Source organism: Gadus chalcogrammus, chromosome 16 (genome assembly GCF_026213295.1).
Source record: "Gadus chalcogrammus isolate NIFS_2021 chromosome 16, NIFS_Gcha_1.0, whole genome shotgun sequence".
NCBI classification, from domain to species: domain Eukaryota; kingdom Metazoa; phylum Chordata; class Actinopteri; order Gadiformes; family Gadidae; genus Gadus; species Gadus chalcogrammus.
Genome location: NC_079427.1, coordinates 31,092,824 through 31,119,312, shown reverse-complemented (window position 1 = coordinate 31,119,312; position 26,489 = coordinate 31,092,824). Strand labels below are relative to the sequence as shown.

The 26,489-nt window shown below is 40.4% G+C and overlaps 2 protein-coding genes across 2 annotated transcripts in view; both read right to left on the bottom strand.

The window, feature by feature from the left end:
* Positions 1 to 1,274: 1,274 nt before the first annotated feature.
* LOC130406277 (uncharacterized) lies at positions 1,275 to 5,316 on the bottom strand. The gene is made up of 7 exons (XM_056611761.1): positions 4,930 to 5,316; positions 4,406 to 4,531; positions 4,100 to 4,235; positions 3,966 to 4,013; positions 3,787 to 3,855; positions 2,792 to 3,064; positions 1,275 to 1,741 (listed from the first exon to the last, which is right to left on the bottom strand). Exons 1-7 carry the CDS (start codon positions 5,248 to 5,250, stop codon positions 1,692 to 1,694), a joined length of 1,023 nt encoding a protein of 340 aa, XP_056467736.1. The 5' UTR covers positions 5,251 to 5,316; the 3' UTR covers positions 1,275 to 1,691.
* Positions 5,317 to 5,636: 320 nt separating this feature from the next.
* LOC130405538 (uncharacterized) overlaps positions 5,637 to 26,489 on the bottom strand; it is a 29,402-nt gene continuing 8,549 nt past the window's right edge. Inside the window, exons 3-19 of the mRNA XM_056610679.1 lie at positions 25,531 to 25,665; positions 23,946 to 24,080; positions 23,055 to 23,087; positions 22,788 to 22,837; positions 22,621 to 22,673; positions 22,257 to 22,477; positions 21,483 to 21,736; positions 21,001 to 21,126; positions 20,714 to 20,867; positions 20,567 to 20,629; positions 19,377 to 19,459; positions 16,550 to 16,622; positions 7,248 to 10,662; positions 6,293 to 6,364; positions 6,121 to 6,170; positions 5,962 to 6,014; positions 5,637 to 5,771 (exon numbers count right to left, since the gene is read on the bottom strand). Of these exons, the coding sequence (XP_056466654.1) occupies positions 10,403 to 10,662; positions 16,550 to 16,622; positions 19,377 to 19,459; positions 20,567 to 20,629; positions 20,714 to 20,867; positions 21,001 to 21,126; positions 21,483 to 21,736; positions 22,257 to 22,477; positions 22,621 to 22,673; positions 22,788 to 22,837; positions 23,055 to 23,087; positions 23,946 to 24,080; positions 25,531 to 25,665 (1,640 nt within the window). The 3' untranslated portion in view covers positions 5,637 to 5,771; positions 5,962 to 6,014; positions 6,121 to 6,170; positions 6,293 to 6,364; positions 7,248 to 10,402. The remainder of the gene's footprint in view (positions 5,772 to 5,961; positions 6,015 to 6,120; positions 6,171 to 6,292; positions 6,365 to 7,247; positions 10,663 to 16,549; positions 16,623 to 19,376; positions 19,460 to 20,566; positions 20,630 to 20,713; positions 20,868 to 21,000; positions 21,127 to 21,482; positions 21,737 to 22,256; positions 22,478 to 22,620; positions 22,674 to 22,787; positions 22,838 to 23,054; positions 23,088 to 23,945; positions 24,081 to 25,530; positions 25,666 to 26,489) is intronic.

The following is a 26,489-nucleotide window of genomic DNA, read 5'->3' as shown; positions in this document are numbered from 1 at the left end:
GCCGTTCCCTTCGCCGTCAACATCCCATCAACATTTGAAGACAATTAAGCGCCTTAATTACAGAGAGTCGTTCCACTGTCACACTAAAGACAACTGATCTACAGCATACCACAACTAGGCCTATATATTAGAACAGGAATCATAATTAGATAAATAGTCATTTTACTTAAAGCCTTTGTTGCTGCTTACTTAGCCTACTTATGTCACAAAAGAACAAATGAGCTAAGCATCGAACGATCCTCATTATTTACATAAATAATGAGGGTCGTTCGATGCTTAGCTAATTTGTTCTTTTATGGCGTCATATAAATGAATACCGTCAATAGCAGGACTTTCGAAGCGCATATATAGGCCTACTATGTTTATTCAAATGTTTTGACAACATACAACACCTATTTTTTCAGGTGCCATGAAGAACGTTACACATGAAACTACTGAATTGTCAATGTTGCTTTTTTTTACATCAGCTTTACACTGATGTAGGCCTATACATTATTTATCGAATGGTGCTGGATTCTATTGAGATCATTTTTACTACATTACAAATATTCATTGATATTGAACGTATTGGAATGAGTTATAGAAATATGTCAAAACATCTAAACATTACTGGCGTTACAGTGATATTGGTTATCAGCAGGCTAATAAAATCACATGACATTCATAAAGTCACTTGAATAATTAAAGTATTGGTCATGACAATGTTAACAAAATATGTTAAATCTTTAAATTTTTTATAAAACACTACCTAGCTGCCTCTTTGGGAAACTGGAAAAAGCTGAAAAAAGATTGTGCCAACCTGACGTCCTAACATTCCTGTGTCAGGATAATGTTATGTTGAAACCCCTGAGAGTTGGATTTTCGTTACATCCATATAATATATCCTTAATATAAAATATTTTATAATGCATATATATATATATATATATATATATATATATATATATATATATATATATATATATATATATATATATATGCATTATAAAATATAAAATATTTTATATTAAGTTTCTTAATAAAATATGTGACCTAATATATGCACACATATATTATAAAATATGCCTATTGCTAGGCAGTAAAAAAACATTCTTTAAGAGGTTGGTAGGTAATGTATCAAGGCAATAGGTGGTTCGTATATATATATATATATATATATATATATATATATATATATATATATATATATATATATATATATACATACATATATACAGTATATATATAAACAATAAAATCTGCCTCTTGGGGAAAATTAAAAAAAAAAAGCCCAGAATAAAGTTATTGTGCATTATTAAAAATCTCAAGATAGGTGTATTATTCTTCGGCATAATATTAACTTGTTTTATAAATGTTACAAAATTCCTATCTATACCTGTCTATAGGAGGAACCTGAGGGGAACAGCTTAGTACACATGTAGTAGCCCAGGAAAGAAGACCTATTCTAAACATCCATTTCCAGCAGGCCTGGCCCGGGTTGGGCAAATCACAAGCGTTTATCTAAAAGGGGCGGGTTTGATAGGAGCTCTCAAGGGGAGCCGTTGAGGAGTTTCCGAAACAATGGAGAGGGCTGCGGCTGATGGTCACACGCTTCGTTGCTGATTGGTTGCTGGTCTATCCAATTGTGTCCAGTTTGGGCCCGTTAATAATGGCCATTGGAAATCGAATATTTACTAAGACGTTCCACACTGTTACGCATTTGCTTCGCGATCTGGTTGTGTCAGGGTACCATTTATCATGTCTGAGGAAGCAAAAACAGAAAGGAAATGAGTGCACATCAGTATACTTCGGAAAGCAGTAACAACCACAAATATATTGAATTGAATATCAAAGCAAACTAACACCTGAAGAATCATCTCACATCCCTCCATCTTGTTTCACATCGTATCACAGAAGTGAGATTCTCTCTCTCTATATGCAGCCTCATGGGGCATGGTGTCCCCTCTCTTGGGAGTATAGTTATGGACGTTTAGTGTGGAGCTCCCTTTACACCGGGCGCATAACGAATAAATGAAATGAAAAGCAAGAACAACTGGGGGAAAAAAAATGCGTCAACTATTTACATCGTTTCCTATGTGAATATTTGGCCTTTTCTAATAAGAATCACACCGGTGAAAAAAGCGGATGGATTTAACCTCATATGGTAAGGACACGCTTTGTGGTTTGACTCCAAATCTAAATATATATGTATTTAGAAGATTAAAATATAATGGAGCTTCACTTTTGAATCCAACTTGCAAGTATAAATAGTGTGGCGAACGGCAGTTGGCTGATGGGGGATAATGATTAGTGGAAGTGTCTCTGTTGGCTTTTGGAGACGTTTGTTTTCTAGGTTGTCGGGGTTGCTTCCCTGTTCAATAACTAAAAGTAGGCCAATCACACGTTGGTATCCAAAACGAAACGGTTGCGATTCCACAGCACACCGTCATGTTATCAAAAGCATCTATATTCATGCATGAAAATATATATTCAAGCACAGAAAATAAATGTGAATGTAGTTTAATACTATGGATGCATAAAGACTGCGTGTGGAAAAAATTGTAATATTAGTACCGCCATTTTATACCACTCGTGACCAGGGAGATTAGTGGCAAGGTGAACTACCACGAAGGTACCTGATTGTATTTGATTAAAACTGGATGATTCCCAGGCTAAATCAGTCAAAAATCCACAATAGATTCTAAATGTATGTGTGGTCTTCGCAAAAAATATTTCATAATTGTTTTATTAGGCGGAAAACTCAAAATGAACAACATGACTCGATCTGCAGACTGGGGGTGAAGTGCGTTACCTCTCAATAACTGACGGGTCACGACAGGTAGGTCCTTCAGGTCCTCCAGACCTCTCAGCAGGTCCTGTGCTGTGGCCTCTCCTGGTGATCGGCGCTTCCACAGCTCCAACATATTCAGTTTTTGCATGGTCACATCCGCTTCCCCTGCCTTGATGTCGCTCAGATCTGTGGTGCTCAGGCCCAAGTAGATGCCCACCCGCCCCCACTCCTGTCCCAGTGTTTCGGCCACCTGCATGAGCTGCTTACCGGACAGAGCCTGACCTCGGTTTGTTTCTGGAAAATAGACACCATGGTTATTCATTCATTTGATAAATACACTGGGAACATTTCCAACTTAGTTTCTACTCAAAGTGCATGCAAACTTAAAACTCATAAAGAATTGAGTGCGATATTAACATTAAAGATATTGTATGTCATTTCTGCCGCTAGGGGTTTGTAATCAAAACAATGTAACGTGTGGTAGCCCAGTGCTGTGTTATAGCCCAGTGGTCAAACAATCATTCTAAAGATAACTTTGAGCATGTTGAACGTTCTTGTAACTTCACAACATTACCATACACATTACACCGACTACAGTGATGTGACGGTAATCACCGGTATGAGTCCCGTGTGTCTTGTGATGTTTAGGCCTACCTGCCCAGGAGAGGGTAGGACAGCAGCAAATCCTCTCTATTGAGCCATCGCTTGGTCAATACTTCTATATAATTACAAAGTGACCTTTAGCATGGATAAAACTACAGATTTTTCTGGGTTTGAACATTTTTGGAAACAATTTGGATAATGTAAGGATACAACATCGATATATACATCATAGGTCTAGTTGTTTTTTGTTATTTAGATGCATTAATGTTACATATTAGGCCATTAACATCATTAACAACTAGCTATGGCAAATAGTTGCTATGTAATAACGTTATATAGAAACTATTGTTACTAGCTAATTGTTAATGTTAACTTCTATTAATTATTTAATTGCATCACCTTCCAAGGCTCACCTGGCAACAAAGGAATGTTATTCGGCATCACTTCCAAACGGGCCTTCTTTTTTTGGCATGAGCTCTGCACTGCAAGAAGAAAAGGCGGATGTCATCGATGATGTATACCTGTCGTCCGAATGACTGAACAACAATGATCCAAAGAACACTGCACCACTAAGAAACGTGTGAAGTGATACCTTCCGTTATTTTCCTTGGCTTTGGTTCCTCCTTGTCCGCCCAGTCCCCTAGGATTTGCCACGAAGAACATCATCACATAGTCTTACGATGCAAACCATAAAAAACACAAAATTAAATTGTGTACTTCTGTAACCTTTTGTGATTCTAGCAGTCCATAATTCCTGGTTAATGTCTGGGTCCATGAGAAACAATTCGAAAGGGGGAGGCTGATCGAAGGTGGCTACAAAGAAGCCCTTCAGCATTGTTCCTTCAGTGATGAATTCTATTTGCTGTGTGTACAAACACACACACACACACACACACACACACACACACACACACACACACACACACACACACACACACACACACACACACCACACACACACTCTTTATGGACTGCACAGCAGTGCAGGATTATGTACATGCAAATTAGATTGAATGGGTTCACAACACATACCGAAGGCATAATTTTCCCTTCTGGCTTGCTTTCGAGTTGGTAGTTCTTCTCTTCCAGCCTACAGGCGGCCGATAGGTGCATATTGATCAATTTCTTACCAGAAGAGAGCACCTGTTCTTCAATAGCCTGAACACACAGGAACAGGATGTGTAGGAACATATGATCAGAGATGGAGAATGGGAGGAAGAGTGAGAAGGAAAAAGTAATATGTAAGATGAGATTCATTTTCAAGATAACAAATGATGGAAACAGAAAGACAGATGGAACCTCTAACCCTCAACTGAGTTATCTAGCCAAGTCTACTCCACTCTAACCGCGCCTAGTCTGGCCTAGACCAATCCAGTCAAGCAAAATGTAGTCTAGTCCAGCCTGGCCAGTTCTTGACTAGCCCAGTCCAGCCTTGCCAGTTCTTGAATAGCCCAGTCCAGCCTTGCCAGTTCTTGAAAAGCCCAGTCCAGCCTATCTTAGTCTATAACCAGGACTCTCGTTCCATTACTGACTCATTGGTCCATTTGCCTTGTCACCTTGATCTCAGATTTGTTGTTCGGGGCCAAAAACACATGGAAGCAGAATTGTTCTAGATGGTCCTGATGCTTGTAAACCAGCACCGCCCCGTGGTGCTTCGCATGCTGACGGCTCGGAATGATGGGACCCACAGGAGAAAGCGAGGACACGCGCCATTTAACATGGCTCGCCGTGAAGTCCACCGTAGGCTCCATGTTGGCATGGCTGCCCTTTACGTGCAGAACACTGAAGCTGAGCTCATGCTCAGGTTCTGTGGAAACGTTAGCATAACATAACATTATTCTAGCCTGTTGGGAAACGATCATAGCCAGTATGTACATGAAATACCATAATTCAGAGTGTAATTCATGCGAAAGTAAAACGCATGATTGTGTGATTTTTTTTACGGAAAGTTTGACAAAGCAATATCTGGAACATGTAACAGAAACAGAGATCCAACTATCAAAATTCCCTCCCTCTCTCTCGCCAATAACTCTAATTTGGAGAATCCCGTTCAAGGCATTACGTCGCTGGACGAGAACTCCTGGGAACGAGGTTACAAAAGCTGCCATGCACACACATGCAGTATTCGGCTCATTAATCCCCCCCCCCCCCTCACTCTAATTATATTCTCACCAGTAAGGCACAGAGAGTGGGGAAATGGATAAACTTGAGCACAGATGGATCCTTGTTGACCACATCCACATCATAAATCGATCCAGCAGGTCTCCAGGAGTCATGGAGGAACTCAGAGGATTCAGACCAGGACAGGACCGAGTAGCGGACCAGAGCCTGCTCCGACACTTCAAACACCAGACCTGTAGCCGAACACTCATAGGTCCCCTCGCCTTCCAGCTGTACCCTAACGCGCACACACACACACACACACACACACACACACACACACACACACACACACACACACACACACACACACACACACACACACACACACACACACACACACACACACACACACACATAACAACAGAATCTGTTTGTGGTTGGGACCGTATTATTCAGATAACCCCATGGGACCGAATGTCACTCACTTGAAGCACCACTTTGAAATCTCCGTTGGGGTAACCTTCACATACTCAGGGCTCTGTAAAAAATCAGAAGCAAACAACAATAAAGAGCAACACAACTTATTATCTTTAAAGTAATTTATGTAAATATAATGGAAAGAAATGTATTAGGTTGAAATTCACCTGCTGAGCTGCTTCGCATTTTTCATGTTGTGACTTGACGTGCATCTCCTCTGTCAGGATAAATAATTACTGTCAGTAACAAAACCGACAGCATGTCCAGTGTAAGAGTAATGTGTACATTAAGCCCTCCAATAACATTTGGCCTCGTGATACACTGTCAGGCAGCACTCACCGGGACAGCTCCCCCGTCTGCTACTGCATGACGGCTTCTTCTTAACAGGTTTAGAACGATTCTGTACAAGTCCTGAAAGACAAATCAAGAGAATTTGCAAATGGAATTAATAATTTTTTCTACTTTGTAATAAATACTGAAAAAAAATAATGTACTTCCTCAGTTTACTACTGCTAAACCAAACTGTTTCAGTGTTTGATCAAAGAGCCACAACGGCCAAGCGAGTTCTCTACGTGTCCTAAATTTCGACGGTTTTCATGTCAGCCTACATTAGGTACAATTTAAATATATACCACAACATCAACATCATGCATCATGTCCGTATATATTGAAATAATTGTACGTGTTATTTAGCAAAGTGATTTGCTCCTGAAGAATTTGGGCCCTTTCTTGCACCCAGTGCAATTGACTTTCTACACCGACACATATATCATTGCTAGAACTTTGCACCCGGCGTAAAGCTCATTTTTCCCCCGCGCAAACTCGCGCCCCTACACATGCGCCTGAAGTGACGCGTCTGCCGTGTTTTTTGTAGTCTGCAATGAAAAAAGCAGGACCGTGTTATTTATTTATGGGACTCGGTTATATTTGTATTTGATTTTAAGATAAATTACGACGTTTCATTAACAGTTAAGTCTGTCTGTATATTGCAGGTTCAAACCTTAATACCATTCCATAATACCAGGTTAATATATGTTTCCTCTAGGAGTATATGAGTTTGGAAATTCTAGACAAACGTTTAATTAATGCTTTACACTTTAACCCGTAAGATTTTAGTCGACTAAAATCGAAATAATATTTAGTCTACAAATACTAGACTAAAACTAAAACAATTCAGATGACTAAAATACAACAAAAACTAAATTGCATTTAAGTCAAAAGACTATGACTAAAACCAAATGAAAACTAGCTGTCACAATTAACATTAGCATGGTATTAGTATAGCATAGGATACCTTTATCAATGCATGTTCCCTCTAGATTCTTGTGTTTTCCATGGGAAAGGCTGATGTCTGAGTTGTTGATGAGGCCACTCGTTTGACCCCTCATGGGAACTGCCGAGTTGTGTTCCTGAGAACGTAACGGCACGTCAGATGATGCGTCATAAAACACAAAACACGGAGGTCAAAGTCTGACTGTTATGTTGTGTAAGCATAAGAAGTAGGCGTACTTGAGGAAGTTGTGGAGCAGACACAGTTTCAGTGGAGGTCAAGGTTCTACAATTACAATTACAATTAGGGCATTTAGCAGACGCTTTTATCCAAAGCAACTTACATCGGTTAATACACACATTGACACACCGACGGCGACAGCCAGCTCGTCAGGAGCAGTTAGGGTTGTCTTGCTCAGGTGTCCCTGAGCTAAACCGACCCCTCTAATGGAATCGTGACCTCCACTGAATCACACTGTGTGCATATATTTCTCATTCTCTGTAAAGAACATAACAGGATAAAAATAAGATAATAAAAATAGTTTTTGGTATCAAATTATTCTTATTCAATTAGATGTCTGCATTGGACCCATGACTAGCTAGCCATCCTAGCCATCATGATAACGGGACATCCCATTCGGTTTCGTTACACGGATCAGCCTGGACCTCTAAATAAATGACAATGGAATGGACTGTGGGGACTGTCTGTGTCGTAGATGACCTAAGCAGGCAAATCTTGTACTGAGTCATAGATTATGATTATTAGATTAGATTAAGCCGCTGCTGGAAACACATTCATGTCGTCTCTCGAAACAACGAGTGGAATCGTTAACATCTAGGATAAACCCATCCATGCCCTCTCCAGGTTACTGCAGAATTAGACTCAATAACTATTACATCAGAAAAACTACCGGATGCACTAGCTGCGTTTCTCTAAGGAAAATCAATTTTCGCAGTTCTAAAAACTTTCAAATGGGGAGTTTGTTCACCTTGTGCCTTAAACTGCAGGATATGTAGCGGACAGACTCGTTCCAGTCTCTGCTGCAGCCGGTGGAGATCAGAGCGGCTCAGTAGGTCCTTGCGCTCTATTTTTTGTGTAGACCCAGGGATAATAGCATAAAAACGTACATAGTGCAGCCTTATTGCAGACTATTCCTATGTAAAGCACTCTGAAGGGCCTGTTAGAAGTGTGCTATCTAAATTAAATTGTCTATGAATTTTATAACATGATCTCAAAAATTAAAACTATATTCATAATTAAAAACATTCACAAAACATCAAGAACAGCCCTGGGTTTAGTGAGTACCCAGTATTGCGAAAGTTCTTACAACATTCAGCGCCACAGCTGAACGTTTGAGGTCGATGCTCAAAATAAATTGATGTATTTCAATATACAGCTTGTCAGAAGACCAATTTTAATGCATGCAATGAAATCTCACGTTTCAAAAAGTTTCCAAAGTGTTAAAATCACTGATTAGTACTGTATCCTACTGTCTACAACAGTAAAAAAGCAGGTAAAGAACTGCGTGGTCAGTGGAGCTCCAGTGTGGGTTTAACGCACATAGACGGTATATTATACAGGTTAAACTGACTTAACATAGGCTGTATATAATAGCAGTAATTATGTATTCATAGTATTAGGTCATATTATGTTATTGTGATATACTATTTAACAGGTGTGTGTTCAATGTATTTTGATATTCCTGAAAGACAAATCCAGAGACTTCCTCAGTTTACTTCTGCTAAACTGAATTGTTTCAACGTTTGCTCAAAGTAGCCCAAATAATCAAGCTGAATTTCCGAAGTGTGTCATGGTCTGTCTTTGTCTTCATATTGTTAGGTGTTTGATCTCTCCTTGTCCACTAGATCAGTCTTTCCCAAAGAATGGGTCGCGACTCACATCAATTCTGTCACCAATTTCTTTACACATTAGCATTTTACATTTCAACAATAAGCATGTTTTTGATAGTACTGAATGTTTGTATTGGTCTGATCATTTTACTTATAACATTGAATCTAGCTGAAAGGCTGAGGTACATTGTGTTTGTTTTACTGATGAGAGGAAATAAAAATAATGAGATAGCCAAAACAAGTTGATGTTAACTCCGCCTAAAAGCATTTATTTGGTCTAAAGATTGTTCTAGTCATTCTGGATTATCAAAAATGTCTATTTAAGCAAAGACAAAATCTTTCTTTGGCATAATGTCAACATGTTTGCCAAAGTCTGTGATCACAACCATACAAAAAATACTTAAATATGTTTACAAATTATCCAAAAGATTTCCGAAGCAAATGTATCAATTTTCTTTGTGGCGCCACTGGTGCGTGTTGTGTGCACAAAAGCAAATGAAATGTATCAAATTTCTGTGTGGCGCGTGCCGTGTGCACAACGCCAGAATTCAAAAAGTTAAAGAGATGGCGGTTAGAGCGCAGCGATGAATGGAGATCATAAGGTGAAATGTAAAATATGCCAAGCAAAATCGAGCTCCCAGGGTACTACAAGTACTATTCGGCAACATACTGTATACTCAGGAAAGCAGACCCGCAGCAACCAAGTGTCGGCTATTTTCACCGCCACAAGACGCAGCTGTAATACCGTCCGTGGAGAGAAGATCACGGCACTGAGTATTTTTTTAGTTTAGTTAATTATTTGCAATGGTTAGGCTACTTATTTTGTTTGTTTTTAAAAACATTACAGGCCTTTGTTCGATGTGATTTAAATTGAGACGCATATTTATTTTTGTAAGGAAAATGTGTTTTGAACTTTTGCAAATAGGCCTATATATAATGAGAATTGAGAATTGAGAATAAGCATGTTTGGTTGGTAATATTGCCGTTCATCATTAGGCCTATTCCTGCTGCAGATGCGTTGCATTCTAAAAATAGATTTGATTAAACGAGTAGGCCTACTCGATTGATCCTCGAGGAATGTATGTATGTATGTATGTATGTATGTATGTATGTATGTATGTATGTATGTATGTATGTATGTATGTATGTATGTATGTATGTATGTGCACAGGCAGGAGGTCCTATTCTAAACAGGTGTTCAACAATTACCTCTTGTCAAAACAAAGCGACAATTTCTTTAAAAAATACGTTCATAGTTACAACTCACCCACACCAGCTGTAGGAGAAAAGAGCCAATGTGCGACTGAACTTGGTCTGCCAATAGCCAGGCTACAGACCCAGGGTGATGCATAAGTGATTGTCCATAAGCTTCATAGTATCAATCATCGCCTGACTTGCTCTCTCCCCTTTCTTCATCACCTCATCGATCAGACACCGTGCCCGGTCTGCTGTGCTCCTCTGCTCCTCCATCACAGAGTCCTTTTCCTCAGTACTGAACACCTTCTGCTGCCAAAGGTCATCCAGGAGACATTTGATAACTGGGATTGAAACTCTCTTCACGAATTCAGAACGGATCCTTCGAAGCTCCCCTGGAAGAAAAATCAAAAGGCAATTTAAAATAACGGCGTGCAAACACGATAGTTGATTCATTAAACTCGTCTTTATTGGGGTAGAGATAAAACCGTTTGTCGCACCAATTTGTTCACTCACAACTAGGGATGGGAATTTATAAGAATTTCACGATTCCGATTCTGTTTATCAATCCGATTCCTTATCGATTCTCTTATCGATTCTCATTGGGTGCGAAAATAAGTACAAATGTGTTTGTTTGTATTAAATCTCTTTAATATCTGATCAGAAGTGCATCTACTATTAGGAAATTGTACATTTTCAAATCAATTGGTCTGGACAAAAAATATATGTTTTGGTTTTTTCATTTTGTGCCATACAACTAAAAACACAGACTGAAAACAGTCAAGTAAGAGCTTGTGCCTTGTGGAATACCAACAGTGCTCATTTGCATTCAACTTGTAACAAAATTCAACTGACATAAACAAAATGAATCATTGATTAGACAGAGATTTATTAGATAGGCCTACCCAATAAACCGTTGGAACACACAAGACCGGAAACCATAGCAATGCCGGTAAACAAACCCTGAGAAGCCCAATCCCTATGAGAGCTCCCCACGCTACGGCCATCCGGAGGCGCACAGAGCTGTTGGCTGTGATATTATCTATACAATAATATTATATTATATACTATTATATATAGAGCTCCGGGAGTCGCAAACGGCAACAATCACTTTCTCCTCCATGCTGCAGTTCACCCGGACTGCACTAAACTGAGTTTGACGGTTGAACGCTGATTGGCTGTTACGTTACACTGTGGTAACCCGCTCCCCCAATGAGCCGGGTTCCCGGTACGAATCACACGTTTAAGCGAGGGTTAAGCCGCACTCTGCATTTATTGCATTCATCTTTAGACAATACAGTATACTCGCGGTCTCTAGGGCCTCCGTGAGCCTCTAGCCGCTCGCGGACCCGAGCGCTTCTCCGCTGCCTCTCCTTCGCTCCCGGTCTCCCAAATGTCAGTCCTCGTGCTCCTTTTAAAGTGGCTCCTCGGCTTTCTATGCCTCCGGCCAGGTGTCCCCCAATCTCACTGATCGTCGCCACTCAGTGGGTGGCGGCGGTATTCGCCGTCAATCACCCCACCTCGGACCCGCCCGGGCTGAGGTTTAAGTGGCGGGATGCCACAACACATGTCACTCAGTTGTCACGCTGTTGAACGCTGATTGGCTGTCATCACGTGAAATTTGCGTCAAAGTGGAAATATTTAAACTCGAGCGAATTTGTCGCGGCACAAATCCTTGTGAATGCGCTCGCCTGTGCACGGCGAAAGTGTGGCGCGACCAATCAAAACGTTTTTCTCTCGTGAGAAATTCGCCCGATACGCGTCTCTACGTTCACTTTGTATGGGATCTTGTCGCCCCGTCGCGTTTGGTGTGAACGCACAATGCGCTTCTTCCTCGGCGGCGCCATGTTTGCTGCGTTCTGAACCAAAACAAAGCAGCTTCTGTGTGACGTCACAACGCATTTGCCGGGACAGGAACAGATAAGCGGAATCGTTAAACAGGCTTGCTAATGATTCCAAGGAATCGGTTGACTCGGCACCGGTTCTGAACAAGAACCGGTTCTCGATTCCCATCCCTACTCACAACATAAAAAAAGTCCTTAAAACGAACGATCTTGATAGTTCATTTAAACTTGTTTCCAGTTCAGATCAATAATTTAAAAAAAAACCTGTGCGTATCATACAGTGGGCCAGGCATGTTCCAAATTCAACAGTTTGTCCCTTGTGCATTAAGATTAACACAGTTTACCTTCCATAGTTTATAGTAACGTGGCTTCGCGCCGATTCCATATACTTTAGTTTTTCCCTCACACTTCCTTAAGGGTAACTGCAGATTTTCTGATATATTTTCTTTGACATTACAAATTTCTATGTGTTTCATGCTTGCAGATTAACCATCATCAACAATTTAGTGTCGAGAATAATACTACCTCCTATCACTTTAATATGTAGAAGAGCTTTTGTCCAAACGCGATACAGAGACCTACAAAAGGGTTTTGAGGAACCCTCTCATGACTTGCTCGTATCTTTACACCTTTCGGCTTACATTGTTTTTAATCTTTTAATTGCAGGCTGTAAACCAAAAGTAAACCAATATATTTTGGCTGAATTGGAAACTTTGAAAGCTTTACATTATTATCCTTGCTTCAGCTTATCAATACATTGACAACTGGTCAACAACAGTATATTTTATTAATTTGAAGGTTTTGGCCTGATCCAACACAGGGCCGGCTCTAGTTATTTTGGTGCCCTAGCCTAGAGATTTGGATTCGTAAACTTTGCTGGAGCGCATTTCTCTCATGTACCTGAACATAATTCCACCTACAGAATCCATTCATTATGTTAAAAATAAGAAAAATCGAAAAGTAATAATAACTAACTGTACAGTCTGATCACCACTGGTTTCATTTTTAAATTACAATTATTTTGGTGATTGAGTGCATGCAGGTGACCTTGAATCCGCTAAATTGAGGTTGATCTTTCGTTATATTTGCCCCAGACTATGATTAAATAGTTATTAAATAATGATTAAATAGGCCTATAGTGATGGAAGCATTCTCCCGCTTCGTCTCACGCGCTCTCATTCTCGTTTCGCTTGCTCGCGCACACTCTAAAGATCATTAGCAATTAGCACAAATGTAGAAGGAAAATAAAATTCCCGTTATACATGCTCTTCATCACGGACATGTATGCTTGTTTTACACCTCTATTTGAGAAAAAATATAATAATGGATAAATGGCTTAAAGAGGTTAATCCCACACCCAGAGTGGCAAAATAAAACTGCACTGGTCCTACACATGAAGCCTGGGCTGTGGGAGCAGCTCCTCTGGTCATACTGGTATGATCACCAGTTCTGATGCTGCTGTAGCTCTACTGGTGCAGCCACCAGTATGGACAGAGATGACGAAGCAGCCCAAGAGCCCCAGACCCCCGCCCCAGGGAAACAATAAATTGACAGGGTGCTTGCGGTCTCACAGAGACGCAAATATAACAACAACTATATTATGATGGGGTTTCCATTACACTGGGAGTGAGGACTTCCCTCAGCCTCAGTGCGTCATATGTGCACAGGTTCTGTCTAATAACTGTTTGAAACCTTCTCTCAAGCAACAGCAGTTTTTTGAGCGCCAATTGAGACAACTTTCTAACACCAACAAATGTCGAACAGTGACAGGGGTTGACACTAACGCTTGCCCGCTTGCCCGGGGCAACTAAAAATAATATTTGGGCGAGTTGAGATGATTTCTGGTTGCCCGAAAGGGCAAGTGCTTTTTTTAGGGTTTGTTCATATAAAGTCTATTTATCTAAGAGTTTCTAAAAGCTGCAGAACAACCATTTTCCTCCGCAAAATCACACAAAATAGATATACTTGCAATTGATCAGCGCGCTGTCTTCTCTTCTCTAGGAGAGCGAGTTAACAGACACACAGCGCCACAGCACGAACATAGCCCCGCCTCCTGTCACCCACTCGCAGTTCGGTCTCTGGCAGTGATTCGGCACTAGTCTCAATGTGTGTTAGGTAAAGGATAGCCAACACAGCTAGCATCTCAAGGGCAGCTCCACCGCGACCGGTTTAGGTAGAGAAGGTAGACGGGGTAGTGATGGAGAAGTGCGGTTTGGAAGTACTTTAGATCAAAGCTAATTACCAAGGAAAGTCAAAATAATCATTTAAAGTCATATGTAAATGCAAGAACACGGTTTTGGGTTTCATAACAATAGCAATAGCGAACTTTTTCCCGAAATTGGACCTGCACAAACTATATATTAAATGAAAGCTGAGCCTCCACTGATTACGGCCATCTAAGCCATATCATTCTGGGTCTAAAACTCGCAAATTTCAATTTAAGAAGAAACTTCCCCCTTTCTTTTAACAACCAACAATTTATTTTTACCTTTGTGATTTTTGTCCACAAAGTTGAATCTGATCTCATTAAACCAACATAAAAAGATAATTAACCGGCCAAATTTTGCGACTAAACATGTCGTTTAGTTGCAAAATTAAATTACTAAGACAAGGTTTCTTAGGAAAATGGTAAAGTGCCTTCAATCAGAACACATGTTCTTTAGCACAATCTAGTGGCCATATGTGTATTTGCGAATGTTTGGCTTTGTGTCATTCGATTATATTTGCCCTGAACTTTAAATAGAGGTGTCAAGTGTCAAAATGGTAAGATATCTACCTGTTTGTGTCTCATAGTACGACAGTGATACCAAATAATGACCAACTGATAATTATTTCAGGTGGAAATGTAATCTTCCACTTATGCCGTAAAGTAGTATCCACATGGAATATTTCCCTTGCACAACAATCTTTCTATTGGCACCAAGATGTGATATTATAGCCCTAGCAGTTTTAGAGATGTACTCAATTTACTTTGGTTACGTTCTTTTCTGAAAAAAAAACAGTTTTCTCCTGGTATCGAAAATGGTATAGAATATCAATATTTTTCCAGGTATAGTATCGAAGTTAGAAAATCCAGTATTGTGACAACACTACTATAAACGCGATTGTGATTATTCAGTTAGACTCACAAGAAACATGAAAGTTAAAAAATACATATCTTTGCTACTACCTTGGTCATTTAGTCATTTACATTTGCATAAAATCCAGATGAAAGCATGCATGTCTAAATATAACTGGGCGATAGCATTAATCGGTTGCAACGGTGGACTAAAATCACTTCATGGCATGATGTGACCATTTGGTAAATAAGTAAACAAAGAAGAAGTTTGTTATTTTTTAATCACATACATATGTGGAAGCTAACATTCAGCTTCAGTCTGAGCTAGGATGAGTTTTCTGAGTTCCCCAAAATTAGGCCAGGTGCCTGGCAAAAAGAGGCCCGTTCACAATTCTGATATTAATTTGGGCAAGTGAACATTACATTCGGGCAAGTCAAACATGACCTGTACTTGCCCGATGGGCAGGTGCTTTTGAAACCTTAGTGTCAACCCCTGTCAGATACTTTTAGGAAGGCAGTGCTAGCGTCTTACATGGTCAGTTATAGAGTGGCTAAGTCAGGCAAGCCTCAGACGTTTGGCAAAAATATACTATTTCACATATCGATTCATAGGGAATATCGCAATATCGATTCATAGGGAATGAGATCGATTTTTCCCCAGTGATGTTGTAGTTGTAGTTGTAGTTCATGTACACTTTCATTTGCAATTCCTTTTCTAATTTCTAATTTCAAAATAATAACACTTTTGAGACTTGAGAAAGTTTTGTTTACAGCTCAAGTTTAAAGAGTCCAATTTACATGTCTGCACTTAAAACCTGTTTAAATCGAATTGAATCAAATCGTGATTAATCGACTCAGAACCTTATGAATCAAATTTGAATCGATTTAGGAAATTGGCCGTGATACCCAGCCTGAGGGAATTCTTTGCATTATATTTTTGTAAAGCAGATGAATTACAGACAAAAAACATTCTGGTGAGCTGTCGGTGGAGCTGCGGTACACAGTAGGATGGAGAGTGTCCAAGGGGGTATAGTTTATGATACATGATGTGAGTTTGGGAACCACTGAATTAAATCAGTGAAATAAGGTCAAGAATCTTGGGTTCAATTGTTTTTCGATGGATAAGTCATTCTAGATTGTATGTGCACTGTAGCAACTTGAATACATATAGATGGTTGCAGTCTAACATAATAGTCTAATTAATAGATTCCCTAGCATCAATTTCTGGAAAAATGGACAAGACATTGTCCAGATGAACAGGGTGAGACACGTATGTCCATGACTGATTGTGAATATTTGATAGAATTACAGCATAAATGGGTCCGGATTATTTCATCAGTTACATAACTGCAGCTGTAACATGCAATTAACTCAACTCACCTTCTGCCGTTTTTGCTTCACTGGAAGTAGCTGGAGGGCTGGATGTGTTGCTGGATGTTGCTTGTTCTGCCGGCTGTTTTGAAACATACAGTTCATCCATACTATATTAAGTCCAATCATTATACTGCATATAAGGTACAGCCATACTGAAAGCGTTTCGCGCGTCAGAGGCGTTGAAAATCAGCATTTTTGCATTGGGAACTATTGACGTTAGATGCGTTTTACGCACCTAAACAACGCACCCAACGCGCCCAACTCACTAACGCGCAGAGTTCAAAAAATTGACTTTTGACGCGCCTACGCGTGAAGCTTAGCTGCAATAGCCAATCAGCATTGAGCTTTACCCGATGTCACTGGCAGAGAGACGGAGGACGCACAGAAGCAGAAACAACATGGACGACATAGTTTCAGTGTGTGCTGAAACTCACCCAGCTGTGAGCACCTGCGGAGGATGTCATGCACTAGAGTTTAGATTCTCTGCCCGAGTGGGTCGGGCTGGTATTTCCCACCACTATCCTCGGGCCGGTTTGGGCCGGGCCTTTGATCGAGCATTTGTGGTGTTTTTTTTAATCATTGCTTTATTGGCCTCATCTGAGGATAAATCTATGCCATAAACAGAAATATTATAGGCCTTTATTACACGGGTCTTCTTGATGCCGTGGAACGCTCCGTTCACTTGCATGGGTAGTAGTCCGGTAACTTGTCAACCCCAGCGTCTTCGGTTGCTATGCGACGTCAACGTCTTTGGCAGACTATTTCTCTGCTGAAGACACACCAAGTTATTTTTTCGTTCTGGCAAGTAGCCTTGTAATAAGCGGGATAATGTATAGCGTTACAGGCGTATTCTAACGCGCGTAATGCGTTCAGTGTGGCCGCACCTTAAAAACTACATTTACTTAATAACGAGGTGTAACTAATGTTTAACAATAAAATAATATAATAATAATATCGTCTTGGCGTCGCAGTGGTGGTTGCAGCATGAACTTTGCCTATTCACAGCGTTGTGGCTTTAAATGACATCTGCTCTTGCCTCTTTGTCATGACGTCACGTCCACCAGCCAATCCGATGATTCGACCACAGGGTAGGCTACTAACCAGGAAGAATAGAGGCTACGCGAGCACAGCTCTCAGACCCAGAACCACATTTACGGTCCCGATTTTGACCTGTGTTTCCCGAGTCCCGACAAAAGCCTGTCGGAAAGCGAACATATCCCGGTTTCCACCAACCACTATGAAATGTCCCCTGTTTCAGCAATTACATAGCCGACGTGGTCTTATTATAGCCCGATAACTCGTTCAACAAAACCATCATCCGTGAGGGCATACGCAACAGCGATGGTCGCAGGGCTGGCCTGGGCATCGGGCGTACCATTACCCGGTAGGCTGGCAGGCCTTTTTGGGCCGACGAGGTTTACTTGACACTCTTTATTTTATTATTATTATTATATATTTTTATTTAATGGACCTGACCCGGCCCGGCCATGTCTCACAGCCGAGGGCCGAGGTCCGTTCCTTACCTCTCGGTCGTGCGGGCTGTCAACTTTACCTGAAAGTTTAATAAAACTTTGGCCCAGGCCATAACTCATTATGATTGGTTCTGTGCTGGCCCTGGCCCTATCACACACACAGCATAGGGCCGAAGTCCCGCCCCTTGTGCTTCGGCTGTAAATCAGTCAATCAGTCACGTCACTAACTGACAGAAAAATGGAGAAGAAACGGAAAGGAGGTGCGGAAAAAAGTCTGAGATAAAAAAAAAGGCAAGCCCTAGAGGAAAACGGTGCAAAATGTGCAAAAATATCGGACATGTTTGCTGCGACAGCTGGCCCGTCTTTATTAGCACCGCCACCTACTACATTGGAAATTGCGGCGTCGGAGGCCAAGCAGCATGTCGGTGGTGGGGATGGAGAGGGGATTGAATGGCGGCCGCGACCAAGAGCAGCGATAGATGGCGCTGGGCTCAGGCGATGTTGCGGTAAGAAGTTGAAAATTAAGTTATGTTGATCCAAAATTATATGCTTAGCTAGCGTGCTAAATTTTAACACAGTATACGTGTAGTTTGCTAACAGCTAGCTGCCTGCGTTATGACACCATGTTTTACACAGTCATCTATAGAGCCAGGTCAAAGTGGCTATTTTAGCTAACACCACAATTAGTCATTTCAGAGGAGATTTGACCTAGCTGCAAAAGTCTCTGCAAGTATAGGTAAAGAGCGTATACATTTTTTAACATGGTTACTCTCTTCCATGTAGGCTACTTTATTTTAATTGTTGAAACAGCACAATATGCGGATATATCCTCTGCTCTGTTGCGTGCCTCCGCATGTCGTATAAATAATCATACTGGGCTGCCATGGCCAAAAATGCCAGGGCCATTTTTTGGTCCCAGTCCAGCCCTGGATGTTCGCACAGGAATTTGAGCGCTGGGCGGAGATGTTTGCGCATTTCAGAAGCAGGGAGAAAACATACGAAGCGGGTTTTAAATTAAACTGTAGATTCTAAAAGATAGTAGATAGTATACATCCAAAATCTTTTTCTTTGAAGATACAAGTGTGTCGATTTGTTAGATGTTTGAACAAAGTGCCAGAGATTCTATTATAAAATGTAAGGTATTAAAAGTTAAAAATAGGCATTATTTTAGTTAGAAAACTAGTGATTCCAAGCAAATATGTTTTTTCATACACCACAATGAGTCTCTAGCTAAAAATACGTGGGAGGAACAGAGTGCTAAAGTATTGGGAAGAAAGAAGAATAAAGCCCAAGAAGAAAAATAATGACAATATAATGTATTATCAATTACACAGAGACCACAAATAGTTGGCTGAACGTACATGCGCCAGAGTGAGGTGAGGTGAAGATTGGAAATCAGATGTCCCTTCTCCAGCAGCTGGGGACATTGGCAGAGGATCCAAGACTGTTGGAGAGTAAATAAAGTTAGACGATAGGCCCTAGCTGTAGCATATAGCCAGCCACAACTAATTTAAGCTTTGCTTTCCTCATCTCCTCGCAGTTTTCTGAATTGCGCACCTGAAGGCTTGAACCTTTCATTGTGGAAACCTTCTTGAACTCTGATCAGTAGGATCGGTTCAGAGCAGCGTTGAGATGCGCATTGCACTTTCTGAAGTTTTTTCACCGTGCATAAAAGTTAAAATATGTTAAACTTTGGGCGCTGGTCCCAGGGCAGCCCCGCTCGTCGGCTGATTCAACTTGCCTAATAATCCTTCTATCCGATTTGTGACGCAAATATATGGCTGAAAATGAGGGATGCATCTGATTGTCTACAGAGAGTTACTTGTTGAAAAGAATTTGTGAATCCAGCCACGTTAGGAGAGTCTCAAAATCCACAGATAAATACAGACCAGTTCACACACAAATGCAAACAAGTTCACAAATGAAAAGCGTCTTGTCAATTCAAGTTTAACAGTTTGTATATAAATGTAACAACATCCAAATACATCTTTGATGAAAATTGCTATATATTTATCAATATATTTATGGATTTACATTACAATTATTTAAAACAAGACCCATTTGTGTGTGGATCAGAAATGTATATGTGAAACTTATTGTTTTTTTATGGATTTATATAAATCACAAAATACATTTGTGAATCCTTCTCTGTGCATTCATTATTAATGAGACTGTCCTGACCCCATACAAGGGAGCAGCACCAAACATATAAGCTGCAATAACTGCGCATAGCCACAAGGGGAGCAGGACCAAACATATAAACTGTAATAACTGCTCACGGCCACAAGATGGCAGCACCTTCACACATGATGAAAACAGGAGGCGGGCTCTCACAACCATAGCCAATCAGAGCACGTATCACGTCATAAAGGCCACGCCTACTCCATATCTAAACCGAGCAGGACCCAGAAGAGGTCAGAAACTCTAGAGCAGGGGTGTCAAACATACGTACGATGATTTGATCAGGCCCGCGACTTGTGGAGCATACATTTCCGAGTATGGAACACTAACAATGATCCAAAGAACACAACACCACAAAGAAATAATGTACCTTTCTGTCCGATGTTGGCCACCTCGATCTTCGTCGGAATAAATTCCTCGCAGTTCACATCACCTAGGATTTGCCATAGAAAGGATCATGTGTCATGAGTCTTAAGATGTGAACCACAAAACAAATTCAAATTGTGTCGATGGTTACCTTCTCTGATTGTAGCAGACCACAAAGGTTCTTCACAGTTTCTTCTACTTTTTTTCACAGAGTCCATGAGAAACAATCTGAAAGGAGGACGCTCACCGAAGTATGCTTCAGAAAAGTGCTTGCGCGGTAACACTTCTGTGGTGAATCCTAGTTTCTGCTTGCACAAAAACACAAAAACACACGCACGCACACCCACACACACATTTCTCTTTTTGAATTGCACAAAACCTTTCCTTGCAGGATTAATTACATGTAAATGAGAATAAATGGCAGCACAACACATATACCCAAGGTTCAATTGTCCCTTCTGGCTTGCTTGTGAGGTGGTAGACCTTCTCTTTCAGCGTACAGGCGTCCGGTTTGTCAATCTTGATCCATTTCTTCGTGGATTTCAACACCTGTTCTTCAATAGCCTGCACCCACAGGATGTGCAGGAACAAATGGTCGGAGATGGAGAGAAGGAGGAAGAGTGAGAGGGAGGTATTATTATGGGAGACGTTATTTATTTTCAATACAGCAAATCACAGAAACGGAAAGACAGATGAACCCTCAAGAGAGGATATTAAACTGAGTTACCTCGCCTAGCCTAGTGCAGTCTAGCCTAGCCCAGTCCAGCCTATTTTACTCTCTCCCATTTTAGCCCAGTTATCCCAGCTTGGTCTAGCACAGCTTGGCTCATTTAAGTCTAGTCTGTCAGTCTATGAATCTGTTTATCACACACAGGGACTATCGTCCCATTACTGACTCGTTGGTCCATTTTGCTTTTCACCTTGATCTCAGAGTCGTTGTTCGAGACCAAATACACGTGAAAGGTGAATATCTTCTCCTGGTATTTGTTCAGCTCCTTGTAAATCAGCACCAAAGCGTGGTGCTTCACATGCTGACGCCTCGGAATGATGGGGCCCACAGGAGAAAGCGAGGTTGCGCGCCATTTAACATGGCTCGCCGTGAAGTCCACCGTCGACTCAAAGGCATGGCGTTCCTTTACATGCAGAACACTGAAGCTCAGCTCATGCTCTGGTTCTGTGGAAACGTTAGCATACAAGCCTGTTGGGAAATTATGATAGCCAGTATACACATAGACGCTCATAAGTCTGGAGAAATACATGTGAAAGTAAAACAATAAACATTATATTACAAGTGGTTCCAGCAACAATTTTCTAATCCAGATTGAATTTAAAAATAAGCAGGGATCTTGTAAAATATGAAAAAAAGAGCAAAACTAAACTGGGAGTCATGGCAAGTTCCATGGTAATGGCACATACAATCTAGAATGACTTAAATAATAAAATATAAGAAAAATGGAATTGCTTTGCCTATTTTGTGTATTCAGAAATTCAAAAGTCCAGAATATTTTAGGAAAATAACGAATACTGAAATAATATTTATGTTATATCGAGTTTCAAAAGTCAATATGATCTGAGTAAGTCAGCCCAACCAAGAAATAACCAAAATGTTCAACAAAACACTGCCAAAGCTGCCATGCACACAGAGTATTCAGCCTATGAATCCCCTCCTCTTCACAGTCAGAGTATGTTCTTACCAGCAAGGCACAGAGAGTGTGGGAAATGGATAAACTTGAGCACAGATGGATCCTCCACATCCACATCATAAATCGATCCAGCAGGCCTCCAGGAGTCTTGGAGGAACTCAGAGAATTGGAACCAGGACAGGACCGAGTAGCGGACCAGAGCCTGCTCCGACACTTCAAACACCAGACCTGTAGCCGAACACTCATAGGTCCCCTCGCCTTCCAGCTGTACCCTAACGCACACACACACACACACGTACGCACGTACGCAAACCCGCACACGCATACACACATTACAATATAATCTGTTTGTGGTTGGGGACCATGTTATTCTGATAACACCATGGGACGGATGTCAGGACCGAATGTCACTCACTCAAAGCTCCACTTAGAAATCTTCGTTGGGGTAACCTTCTCATACTCAGGACTCTGTAAAAAAGCAGAAGCAAACAACAATAAAAAGCAATACTTGTCATTTCTTAACTTTAAGCTATTTATGTAATGTACAGTTAAAGTAAAGGAATACATTTTGTTGAAATTCACCTGCTGAGCTGCTTTACATTTTTCACAATGTGTCTTGAAGTGCATCTCCTCTGTCAGGATAAATAATAACTGTCAGTAACAAAACCGACAGCATGTCCAGTGTAAGAATAATGTGTACATTAAGCCCTCCAATAACAGTTGGCCTCATGATACACTGGCAGGCAGCATTCCTGGTTCAGTGAACCTGGATGTATTTTTTAACGCCCAGTGAAATACTTCACCTCGTCATTGAGACTCAAAGTTCAATGGTAGAGTGAAACTGCTCACCTTCATCAGCTTCATCAATCTCAGCACTGGCATCTGGCAAAAAGACAAAGCCGAAGAGAGATAAAGATGGAGGCATTGAGAAGCCTGGAGGTATGTAGCGTGTGAGAAGAATCAGCAGAACCATGACCATGACTCCATCAAAGACATGCTTGCTGTGTCTTCGGTGAGACTCGGCCCTGTGAACGGGTGATTAATCAAACTCTGAAATGTCTGAAAGCACTCAACCAATCATGGAGACATATGGCTACAGATCTTGTTATAACGATAATTGAATAAAAGCTACATGGTCTAAATATTTGTGTATATATATATACCCGGTATATATATTTTTATTTTTTATATATATTTTTTATATTAAATTAATTCAATATTAAATCAATGCATTTCAATCGGGTGACTTTTTTTTTCTTCTGCCTACGCATTGCAGGGCTGCGCAGTGCACGCTCTAGCATACAGATCTTGCTATCACGATAATTGAATAAAAGCTACATGTCTACTTATAATATTATAACTAAATCATTTTATGTTTAAAAAAAATTACATATATTCAGTGGCGGCTGGTGAATTTTATTTTAGGGGGGGCTGAAAGCTTGTAAACCAAACCCCTGTAGGGGGGTCTGGGGGCAACCCCGAAGATTTTTTTGTGATTTTCCCATACAAAGAAGCATTTTGGTGCATTCTGACAAAATAATAAAGACAAAATAGAAGATTTCCTTACAAAGACGAATGGAGCCGGGGAAATAAGTTTTAACTTAATTTAATTGCCTTGTCAATAAAACCTGTTATAAAATGTTAAAAAGATGAACTACGTATTCATTTGGTGAGCAACCATGATATATGGAGTTATACAGGTAGACTTATAACTCCTACAACTAGGAGACTTCAACTCACCATGCCTGCTACGACTTCTTTCATGGGGAAATGACGACCCCAAGTCCATAGGGCTGGACGTCCCCGACCTGGACAAGCTCCCCTCTCCGCTACTGCCTGACGTCGTCAGATCAGCAAATTTATTCTTTAGAAGCTCTGAAAGACAAATCAATAGAATTGGCGGTAACGCTTTATATTAAGGTCCTTGTAATAAACCTTTGTTAATAGGTAATAAGACACTTATTATATGCTTATTAACCTTAATTGGTGTTAATAAGACTATCTATAAGTGTAAATAATAACATTGGACATAATAAGCATGGTTCCCGCTAATTTTGTTTTTGGCGGCCTGTTTTAATTTTAGTTTTAGTCTAGTCTTTACGTCAAGCTGTCATTTTAGTTTTTATTTTTTTATTATGGGGAGGAAGGCATGGACCTATAAAGAAAGAAGGGTCGCGCAAGGACTACGTCATCCAGCTCACGTTGCATATCCGTGCGTGTGCGCGTGTCATCTCATTAGCATCCGTACTTTGGCCACGGCACACCTCTCCCAAGTGTGCCGTGGCCAAGGGGCTGTTCCGTGCTGGAATACGGATGGCGTGGTCACACTAGCCAAACGTTCTAGAGTTTAGTATGCAAATGAGCTCGGGCACGGGGCCGCGGCCCTAGTGTGAGTGGCCCCTAATCTTATGGTGCTGGCATGTGGTCAGACCACATACAGGGTTAGACTAGACACACCAAACACAGACAATAGTTTAGTTGAAATCTCAATTGATGGCTTATTTTAAAATCCAAATCATACCTGAGATTTTTTATAATTTTTTTGTTATTATTTAATAAATATTTACAAATATTTTTTTCAGTTTTCTTTAGACATGAGAAACTCAGTACATTAAATTAACATGGCAAATTGTCTTTATCAAAGATAATTAACCACCCACCCAAAGAGATGGACGTTGAGGGAGAGGGGATGGAGGATGAGGAATGATTGGCTATTGTTAGAGGCTACGCAGTTAGTTTTCATTTTCACAGTGGACTGTTGTAGTTTCATTCAATGAGTTGATGCAACTTTAGAGTTGTAAGATTGCACTTTTTTGTTACTCTTTTGTAAAGCTTCCTCTGTAAAACAGGAACATTTATTTTTTATATTTTATTTATTCATTTTTACAGAAGTTGTAGCAGATACTTTTTGTAAAGCTACAAAAGTTGTACTCAATGTATTGTAAGTTTGAGCCGTGTTTCAAGGTCTCAAATAAAACAAGATGAGAACTTAAATATTCCCATTTACAATTAGGGCATTAGCAGACGCTTTTATCCAAAGCGACTTACATCGTTTAATACACACATTGACACACGAGCGGCTTTTCCCATACAAAGAAGCATTTTGGTGCATTCTGACAAAATAATAAAGACAAAATAGAAGATTTCCTTACAAAGACGAATGGAGCCGGGGAAATAAGTTTTAACTTAATTTAATTGCCTTGTAGATAAAACCTGTTATAAAATGTTAAAAAGATGAACTACGTATTCATTTGGTGAGCAACCATGATATATGGAGTTATACAGGTAGACTTATAACTCCTACAACTAGGAGACTTCAACTCACCATACCTGCTACGAATTCTTTCATGGGGAAATGACGACTCCAAGTCCATACGGCTGGACTGCCCCGACCTGGACAACCTCCCCTCTTTGCTACTGCCTGACTTCATCTTATCAGCAAATTTATTCTTTAGAAGCTCTGAAAGACAAATCAATAGAATTGGCGGTAACGCTTTATATTAAGGTCCTTGTAATAAACCTTTGTTAATAGGTAACAAGACACTTATTATATGCTTATTAACCTTAATTGGTGTTAATAAGACTATCTATAAGTGTAAATAATAACATTGGACATAATAAGCATGGTTCCCGCTAATTTTGTTTTTGGCGGCCTGTTTTAATTTTAGTTTTAGTCTAGTCTTTACGTCAAGCTGTCATTTTATTTTTTATTTTTTTATTTTTTGTTTTGTTTTGGGGAGGAAGGCATGGACCTATAAGAAAGAAGGGTCGCGCAAGGACTACGTCATCCAGCTCACGTTGCATATCCGTGCGTGTGCGCGTGTCATCTCATTAGCATCCGTACTTTGGCCACGGCACACCTCTCCCAAGTGTGCCGTGGCCAAGGGGCTGTTCCGTGCTGGAATACGGATGGCGTGGTCACACTAGCCAAACGTTCTAGAGTTTAGTATGCAAATGAGCTCGGGCACGGGGCCGCGGCCCTAGTGTGAGTGGCCCCTAATCTTAGGGTGCTGGCATGTGGTCAGACCACATACAGGGTTAGACTAGACACACCAAACACAGACAATAGTTTAGTTGAAATCTCAATTGATGGCTTATTTTAAAATCCAAATCATACCTGAGATTTTTTATAATTTTTTTCTTATTATTTAATAAATATTTACAAATATTTTTTCAGTTTTCTTTAGACATGAGAAACTCAGTACATTAAATTAACATGGCAAATTGTCTTTATCAAAGATAATTAACCACCCACCCTTCCCCCACCCCATGTTGGTGATGGGC